The following is a 9,665-nucleotide window of genomic DNA, read 5'->3' on the forward strand; positions in this document are numbered from 1 at the left end:
CGGGAGACATAACCAGTGGAGGCAGGATGGCCTGGTGGTTAGGAATGGAGGTCCCAGGCCGCCATGCCTGCTGGCGCCTGCCTCATGCAGTCGCCCCCACCCCACCCTGCCTAGACAGCATGAATCAATCTCACTGTCAAAAGAGATATGCAAATCAAAAGTACCACCTCACCCCTGCACATGGCCAAGATCAAAAACATTTGCCAGGGGCTGCTCCGGGGAGGGTGTGGTTAACAGGCTCTCCCATTTGCTAACGCTTGTGGGCAGTGCTATCTCTCTGTGAGCAGCTTTACGACTGCCCTGGAAAAGTGAGCCACCTGTGCCCTCTGACCCAGCATTCACTCATCTAGCAGGGAGTGCCCAGGCGATGGGCCAGGGCGCTCGCTGCCCCACTGTCTACACCGGCAGAGGCCAACCAGAGGGGGCAAGATCTAGTCCATCATGTTAGGAGCTGGACCACTCGGCCAGTAAATAAAGGAGGGTCACGATATGGATCTACCTCCCAAAGGAGCAGAGATGTGCTATTTCTCTAAGACACGGTGTTCCGTGAAATGAGACGCGGGCAGAATGGTACATATGCAGAGACCAGAACACGCGTGTGCCCGTCTGCAAAGAACATCTACAGAGAGAGGCTGCCGACAGCAGCTGTCCCTGAGTGACAGGAACCCGGGAACAAGGGAGTCACTGACTTTTTGTTGTCCTCTGAGTATTCTTCATATTTTTTTTGACGTATGCACGTATTAAGTGTTCACAAAGATAAAGAAAACGATAAGAATTACCATTAATAGTAACACGATTGTTCATCAAGACTCAGCATCCTCTGGAAGTCCAGCACAATTTTCCAATGCAGGGCCGGAACCCACCTGCCGTGAGATCATGAACTGGGCCCAAGTCAGATGCTTAACCGACTGAACCACCCAGGCGCCCTGAATCTCCAAACTTTAATAAAAAATGGAAGTGCCATCTTGCATTAGTGTATGATTTTCTCAGGTTCCTCATCCGTAAATGAGGGGAGGACGGCACCCCTGCCTCCCGGTGGGGGGAGCCCATGTTAAAGGAGAACACCCCACCGGATGGGCACCGCCTTGGCTGCTTCTGATGGCCCCACAGAGCCCACACCCAGCAGGGTGATCGGGCAGCACCCACCATGGGCTTCAGAGTCCCTCGCAAATGGCCCAGGCCAAGAATGCTAGACCCCCAAGTGCCAAAGATCTTGGAACAGAGAGGCATGCCTGGGCAGAAGCCCACTCCCCTACTCCCCAAGGACAGCTCTAAAAACAAGCAGCGGGCACCATCTATAGTTTGCAGGCACTTCACATGCCCGGAGTCCTGACTCCTTTCACGTACACAACCACCCTGCGCTATGTAGTGCTAACACCCTCGCTTTGCAGGTGGGGAAACTGAGGCACAGAGGGCCCAGGGTCACATGGATGGTCTGTTGTGGAGGAGGCTGGGCACCAACACTATCCAGATGGACATCTTCTGCCACCGGTAAGTCCAGTTCTCTCCCTTGGAGGCGGGAAGGAAGCGTTTCTTTGCAAGGCTGAGTTATGGACGGTCTCGGGGCACTGGTGCAAAGGAAACCTGGTCAGTACCTCCTCCCACCCCCACACCCCCAAAATGGTGCACATCCAGACATTGAGACAAAGAGAGCAACACCTACCCACAGACCAGCATCACTTAATCCTGGAAAAGATGCTCCTTCTTCCCCCTAAGAATCTCCTGAAAGAACTCCAGCCCAGAATTCTCAGCCATCCCAGCAAAAAGGGACCTTCGAGATGCCCCCTCTTCAAGGAAGGAATGTAGGACGAGGAGGGGAGGGGAAGGCCTGATGGCACCCTCACGCCCTCCCTGGCACGCTTCCCTAGCCCAGGTTGCTGTCAACACCACACTCTCAGCTCCACAAGGACAGGGGCTCTGCCCTGCTGCTCCCCAACCTGCTGCCCCCCCCCAGAAGGTGCTCAGTCAACCTGAGCCTCAGTGGACCCCAGGCCCCATTCCCTCTGAGGGAACTGAATAAAAGTTCCCTGGTGGGACGGTCTGCGATGATAATGTGGCCTGAGATTGCTCCATAAACACGTTTCCTGTGGGCCCAGTGGGCCGTGCTGGCCTCTAAGGTTCTCAAGGAAGAGAACCTCACAGACATTCTTCTGCTTTTGGAGCCTCCAGGAAGCCCCGGCCTAACCTGGGCACAGAAGAGACTTAACACGGAAGCCATGTCCCCCGGTGAAGGGGCCTCAGGACCGGGCACAGGAAAGCTGAACGGGCTGTGGGAGCCTCTTCCTTCTACTCCCCAGGCCTCGGTGTCCCCATGCCTCCGTCCCGGGCTGCTGGGAGCATGAAGTGACATGAGGTACCAGGAAGGACTGCATCAGAAAGGCAGCTGACAGAACAGTAAAGACAGACAGCGGGCCGCCCGCATCTTACACCAAAATGCTTTGTGACATCCTGTGACTTTTCACTACCTCCCCCAGTACAGGTTCAAGCACAGGACAGAAAAGGGTAGGAGGGTGAGGAAATGGAGGAGAGACACAGACAACAAAGGGAACAGAGAGGTGGGGGCCAGCCAGCACTTCCAAACGAGACCGGAGAAGTTCAAAAATCAAAAATCAAAAACCCCCCAACATTCCCAACTATCAGCTTCATTTCTTGGCTTCCCCTTGGGAGTCCCTTCTGGGAATCTTGAAAAGGGTACAAGGAAAACATTTATAAAAAAAATTTTTTTTAAAGGGGCACCTGGGTGGCTCAGTCGGTTAAGCGTCCAACTTCAGCTCAGGTCATGATCTCACGGTTCGTGGGTCTGAGCCCCGCGTCGGGCTCTGGGCTGACGGCTCAGAGCCCGGAGCCTGCTTCGGATTCTGCGTCTCCCTCTCTCTCTGCCCCTCCCCACCCTCAAAAATGAATAAACATTAAAAAAGAAGAAGAAAACGAAAGAAAAGGGCACAGGAGAGGATGTGAAGGAACTGTGAGGCTGTTCCACTATGAGCAGAAGGGCAAGGAGGATGGCAGGGGAAAAGAGAACACAAACCAGAGCCTCATCCATGTCCCCGTCCCTGAGGGGAGAAGAAACCGAGGACAGTGACAGGAACAAACAGTACCACTAAAAACAAGCGGAGTCAAAGGCCCATCTGTTGACTAGTCAGTCAGTCAGAGGGCTGTCCTATCAAGGTGCCCCAAGGGTGTGAAGGGTGGGCCCTTAGGCCCACCTGCCGTATCCAGGCCCAGGTACCAGCCCCCTACGGCCACCATCCACATGCGATGCCCCCCTGGCGGAACAAGGCAAGGAAGCGTCTCCGGGATAACAGGGCAGCAGCTGGACCCTTGTGAAGGGAAGAGGGGGTCCGCCTTACTGTTGGGAGGTGCCCAAGTAGAAAGGGCTTTCTGTGGGGGTCTCCAGGTCATCAAGTTGGGCTCATTCTAGAAGTGAAACAAAAAAGAACAAAAGTACAGAACCTACCCCTTCTCATGCCTGCTTCCCCATCTGTAAAACAAATGGGCTGGAGGAGATGATCCCCAACATCCCTTCCGGCTCGAAGGTTTTTACAAGGCCTGACATCCAACTAAACAACTCATCTGGTCCATTCAGGTCATGCTCTCTGGCGCTGACACTGCCCTAAACATTCGGAGCAGAGCTTCAGATCATTTTCAAACATTCCTGGACTTTCTCATCAGAGAAAGTCACAGGCAATTCATCATCCATCAAAGCAGGAGCATTGCACCTCCAGACTGTGAATGTCAAAAACGTGACATGTCCATCCACATCACCTCTCGGGTCACTGAAATCGAAGCAGCTTTCCCTACCAAGAGCACAGCAACCTCCAAGGGCTCTGGCCACCGGGTCAAGAATGGGAGCTTTCTGCATCAAGTATAGAAACGTGGCCACAAGGGGGCGCTGCCCTGAAAGTAATAAAGAAGAGGAAAAAAAGAAAAACTCTTTCTTGGTGTTTTCTTTTCCCTCTTTAGCTTAAAAGACACTATATCTAGAGCTTCCCTAATGAAAACACAAGTGGGCTTCCTGAGGTTCTAGAATGACCCAGACGCTCTCTGTCTTCTCTTTGAAGCCAATATTCCAGCCAGAAGTAGGCATCCAGACTTTGAAGGCAACAACCTTTTCAGAGAAATTAACCCTCCATGCTGGACTTCCCTCAGAATGGTTAACATCTCAGGGCTTGCCCTGAACACCCCTCCAGCCCTGCTTAAAGGCAGGGGGTGTCTGTGGGAAGGGAAGGCAATCTGCAAGTCCAGCAGCAGGACCCAGCCCCGAGTCTGGGCTGGAACTGTTTTTGCGAGAGCCTCCTAATTAACGAGCAAAACATACCAGCCAGATGACAAGCCTCATGCTTTAGCTGCAGACACAGGATGACACAAATACAGACAGACCTTGGGGGAAAAAGGGTGCAAGGTATTAACTGGGATCTACCAAGTCTGAGATGACTCTGGAGTCCAAGAGCAGAAAGGGGCTTGCAAAACATGTCAAAGGGGCTTCACATTTCTCCTGTGTCTAGGGCACTTTTTCCCTGTATGTATCTGTGGCGCAAACTTCAAGTGTCCTTTTTTAACGTTCCAAAAGTCCTCGGACCCATTTTCAAAGTTCTGGCTGCAAGCTCCTCCTGATTTCCTGATTTCCTTGTGAATTCCCGGGCTGCTTGGCATGCCCTACCGACCATGAAAAGCTTGCTTTCTCCTTAAGAGACCAGCCTGAGAAATGGCAGCCAACTCCATCCCCAGGCCAAAACATGCAGAGCCAGGAGCTGTTTTACACAAGGTGCGCCCCTCTGGCTGCAGGGACAAGAGTGCCTGCAGGGCTTGCCAAGGCAAAGGAGCAACAAGCCTTGGGACAGGCATCAGGGGCACAGAAGTGCACAAGCCAGGCCAGCATGTGAAGGCCAGCTCAGACTCACCACTTGTTCTGAGCACCAGGAGATAAGGAAGCCCAATTGTTCAATTCTGCAACATGTTTGGGGACCCAACAGGGACAAAAATGTAAGTGGAACACATTTCCCAGAATCAAATCTACCAAGTGGGGACACCGCATAACAAAAGGATTCCATCAAGACTTTGCAAAAGGCTTGGGGAACCAGATTCTCTTAGGCTTTCGATAAGAACAGGATTTCACTAACAGCTTCCCAGAGGCAAAGCCACAGTTGTAGAACAAGGTGAGGTATACCTGACCCAAGAGTGGATGCTTCCATAATAGACTAGGAATGTAATCTTATTAAAACACCATGAATCTCCACCACTGAGCACCAGCTTGGGGGTGGGGATGGGCGGGGGTGGGGAAGCCTGTCGGAGGCAGGAAGGCCATTCTACACCACATGCATTTACCCCACCTCCTCTGCACCAGACACTCCCTAGCTGTGGGACCCGGGGCAGGGTACCCTACCTCTCTGCAGATAGCTCCCCCTTCTCAGACACATGGCCCAGAATCACCACCCCGGTCAATTCTCAAAGCTGGTGCGACGCTCTAATGAGACAGCAAATCATCACATACATGCCAAGTATTGCTACTCGCTGCACAGAGGCTTAACCCAGTGACACGCAATGGCAGCTTCAAGGGCTGCACACGCGGGGCACACAGTAGGTGGTCTGCAAACATATAAACAGTGCTGCCCTTCTCCACCAAGGGAAGGGAAGGAAGGAGGAAAAACACTCCAGTCCAAAAGTAACCTCCAGCCACAGGCAGACAGCGTGGATCCCCCGACTTCCCAGGTCCCTCTGCCACCTTTAGCAGCGTTCCCAACGCGCTCTAGGCAGCTGGGGGCTTCCCCACCGAGGGTCACGGTGCACCTGGAAGCCCCGGTCCGTGCCACACCGCCCATCCTGGCCGCCGCTCCCCTCGAGCACCGCCGGCGGCCACCACAACCACCTGGTCGCTGGGACTCGATGTCCCCGAGCACCGCTCCTTCCCGAACGCTCCGGCCTCCCAAAACAGCGGCTGAGGCTGAACCGGGCTCGGGCCGGGGGTCCCCGGGCGGCGGGGCCCCGTCCCTCCTTACCTGCACAGCTCGGCGAAGGCCTGGAAATTCAGCTTCTTGATTTTCTTCTCGCTCAGCCAGTAGCCAACTCTCTTCCCTTTCAGAAAGGTCTGCATCTTCCTCCTCGGGCGGGGAGCTCGGGTCCGGAGGAAATCGCCCACAGGCCGAGTGTGGCGGCCCGGCGCGCGCCGCGAGCGTGCGGGCACCTCCTCCGGCGGCGGGGACGCGGAACGGGACTCGGGGCGCGCAGTCCTGCCGGGAGGGGCGGGCCGGGGCGGGAGCCCGGGCGGAGGGAGCGGCGCTCAGCGCGGCGTGCCACTGGCTGCCGCTGCCGCCGCCGCCCACGCCCCCGCCGCCCGCGGGGCTCGCCGGCGCGCCAGATCGCCAGCGCCGGGCCGGGTCGGGGGCCGGGGCCCGGAGCCCGGGGGCCGCGCCGCACGCGCCCCCCCCCACGCCCCCCACGGCGGCCCTGGCGGCGCAGGCCCGGCCCCCGCGCCCCTCGAGGCCCCTCCTCCCCCCCCTCCCGCCCGCGCCGGCGGCCCCGGACTCCGAGCCCGGGGCGGTGCGATCGGCCGCTGCGAGCCGGGCGCGTGCCCTTCCCGGCGCGCTCGGACCCCGCGGGGCGCACGCGGCCGCCCGGGCCCCCCGCGCCGCCCCGCCCCGGCCCACCGTCCTCACCCGCCGCCGCCGCCGCCGCCGCCGCCGCCTCCCGGTCCTCGTCTTCGCCCCCGCGCGCAGCCCGCGCCCCCGCCGAACCCGGCCGCCGCCGCCGCCGCGCTGACCCGGCCGGGCGGCCCGCTGGACCCCGCCGCGGCGGAGGAAGCGCCGCAGCGACGGCCGCTAGGGGGCAGCACCGCCCGCCGCCTCTTAAAGGCGCCGCGCCCTCCCGGCTGGCCGTTTGGGGTTGTTTGCGTCGGGGCTCAGGCTTATGAGCTTCGGGACGGAGGGCGCGGGACTGGGTTTGGGGCGGCCATTGCCAAGTGGTTTTTGCTTTCTAAAGGGGCGAGAGGAGTCGTGCTGTGGGCACTTGCGGCCTGTCCGTTGCGAGTTTCTTAAATCAAAAGCATCTCTGTACCCCCAGCAGTATTCAGCGCCCCCCCCCAACACGCTGGGTAATTCACTGGAACAGCAGCGGGGGGGGCGGGGGGGGGGGAATACGGACATTTAATGAGATCATGTCTCTTCCCTTGAGGAGACAGACCCAGGCCCAGGACGGGGCCCTCTGGGGTGGTGACCTGAGCACCCAGGGCCTTCTCACACGTAGGGTGTTGACTGCCTCTCTGGTCCCTTCCCACTGAGTGGGGACAAGGCAGGAACTAGAAACATCTAAAATGGGGGTGGAACACTCCCAGGAGCCCCTTTCCCATTGGAGCGCAAGCCAGCAGCAGCCTCCAGGTCCTTGATTCACTGAACCCCACTCTGCCCTGCTCCAGCCCTGTGGGACAGTAGAGGAGCATCCAGCCTTCAAAGAGCCCCGGGTCTAGGAGGAGAAAAAACGGCAGGAAAAATGAGTGAGGGGTGGGGCTCAAAGTTTCAGGGGAGAATTTAAGCTGGCCTCGGAAAATAAGGACGATTTTGGTAGGCCCTAGAAGGGAGAATAGCTACAATTGAGGCAGGGAGAAAGAACCAAGTTGTTAGGGCTGACAGACTCTCCTTGACCAAACTTGGGCTCATTCTTTAAGGCCCAGCCCGGGGGTCTGCCTTCTTCCCCTAATTACAACCTCCCCAGCCTTCTTCTGGCTGGCCTTCCAAGTTGCAACTAGGAGAGGCCGGCCCACTCTGGGACTTCAGGAGTGATCACACATCGCTAACTCCACCTCTCCGCTTGCATTCCACCACTCACCTCACCTTGTGCTCGCTGTGTGACCTCGCGGTCCGCTCAGCCCATCTGAGCCTCGGGTCCTCCATCTTTACCTCAAGAGATAAGCGGTGAGAGCACTTCAGACTGCAAAAGAGCAGTGGCTGTGGGGTCTAAAAGGCATGATGTTGTGGGGCGTGAGGGCATGGAAAGAAGATGAGAGTAGAGATGTCTCTCACGAAATGGGAAGAACTGTCTTTGGCTTCTGAAAGAACCAGACTTGGGGGCCCCAGTTCAGCACCTGGGCAAGTCAGTCTAGTCCTCGGAGCGTCAAGGATTGCAGCACGGATTGAACAAGGTCATGGACTGGTCCTCAGCAGGCCTTCAAAAATGCTGCTCGTTACTGACTTATCCCAGGATCCAAGAACCTAAGGATTCTTCACTTGAGGCCCAGTTGAGAGCCCCCCCACCCCCACCCCCAGGGCTTCAGGAACTCCTGCAGCTGCCAGAAATCATGTACATAATGTTCAGAGCTTTTTACAAACTCTGTGACTCTGTGATTTGCCCCAGAAGTTAAGAATCACTAATGACTCCAGGGACACCCGGGTGGCTCGGTTGGTTGGGCGTCCAACTTCAGCTCAGGTCATGATCTCACTGTTCGTGGATTCGAGCCCCTCATCAGGCTCTGTGCTGATAGCTCAGAGCCTGGAGCCTGCTTCAGATTTTGTGTCTCCCTCTCTCTCTGCCCTTTCCCCCACTCACACTCTGTCTCTGTCTCTGTCTCTGTCTCTGTCTCTCTCTCTCTGCCTCAAAATTGAATACACATTTAAAAAATGTAAAAAAAATCATTATAGTTACTCCAAGTTTAGCATATGTGCTGCCCAGGCAAGCCCTAGCGTCACTAATTACTCCAATTTGCTTTCTTTTTAAGTTTACTTATTTATTTTGAGAGAGAGAGGGTGCACATGAGCGGGGGAGGGGCAGAGAGAGAGGGAGAGAGAGAATCCCAAGCAGGCTCCGCACTGTCAGCACAGAGTCCAACTCGGGGCTCAAACTCACAAATCATGAGATCAAGAGTTGAAATCAAGAGTCGGACGTTTAACCGACTGAGCCACCCAGGTGCCCCTCCAGCTTACTTTCTTATCAGGAAGAAATGGGCCCAGAGAAGGAAGGGGATTTGCCCAAGGCCACCGAGCAAGTAAGTGGGAAAGCCAGGACCAGCAACCCCAGGCCACCATCCTTCTGGAGGTAGGAGGGATGAGAGAGAGAAGGGACAGGTTCTGAGAAGCAGACGGCCGCCCGGGGTATAGCGGGATCCTCCATACGCACCGCTGGGACCAGGGACCCACCTACATTTCCCTGGAGCCCTGGGCAGGTGCTGGCCTCAAGCCTCCTCTCCACAAAGAATGGGAACTTCTATGGGTTTTATCTCTGTTTTAAGATCCTGGTCATCCCACAGGGGGCTCTGGGGGTAAAACCACGCTGCAGACCTGTCCCACTTGGACTAAAGGAGTGAACCATTTTGCCGGCCTCATTCCAGCCCAATCCATCGGTCTTTGGGCACGAGCTGACCCCTGGGGAGAGGCAAAACCTCGGGCCAAGTATTGCTCAGTTCACGACTTCCTCCACTTCTTTGAGTGCCACAAAGCCTGTCAACCCTTCCCTACTTGTCTGTCCCCTGTAGTCCCAGCTGGTCTGTTCTCCACTCCAGCCAGAACAGTATTCAGAATACAAATCCACTGTACTTGGAATAAAAGCCAAAACTCCTTGCTTCCCAGCCTCATCTCCTCACCTTGCCCCCACCAACCTGGCCTCCGTGATCCCTGCTGTCCCTAGGGCCCTTAGCCATTCAGTTCATTGTTCTGGTACGTTCTTCCCTCTTTTTACTTATT

General features: G+C 56.4%; 1 protein-coding gene across 2 annotated transcripts in view; it reads right to left on the reverse strand.

Moving 5' to 3' along the window:
- Nucleotides 1-6,790, reverse strand: part of ITPK1 (inositol-tetrakisphosphate 1-kinase) — a 179,845-nt gene extending 173,055 nt beyond the window's left edge. The window contains exons 1-2 of one of the 2 annotated variants that reach the window (XM_058740110.1): nucleotides 6,654-6,790; nucleotides 5,997-6,227 (exon numbers count right to left, since the gene is read on the reverse strand). In XM_058740110.1, the coding sequence (XP_058596093.1) occupies nucleotides 5,997-6,091 (95 nt within the window). In that variant the 5' untranslated portion in view covers nucleotides 6,092-6,227; nucleotides 6,654-6,790. Of the gene's footprint in view, nucleotides 1-5,996; nucleotides 6,340-6,653 lie in introns of those variants that run through there. The other variant, XM_058740111.1, reaches the window with a different exon arrangement.
- Nucleotides 6,791-9,665: the final 2,875 nt, after the last annotated feature.

The sequence above is a fragment of the Neofelis nebulosa genome, chromosome 7 (genome assembly GCF_028018385.1).
Source record: "Neofelis nebulosa isolate mNeoNeb1 chromosome 7, mNeoNeb1.pri, whole genome shotgun sequence".
Classification (NCBI taxonomy): domain Eukaryota; kingdom Metazoa; phylum Chordata; class Mammalia; order Carnivora; family Felidae; genus Neofelis; species Neofelis nebulosa.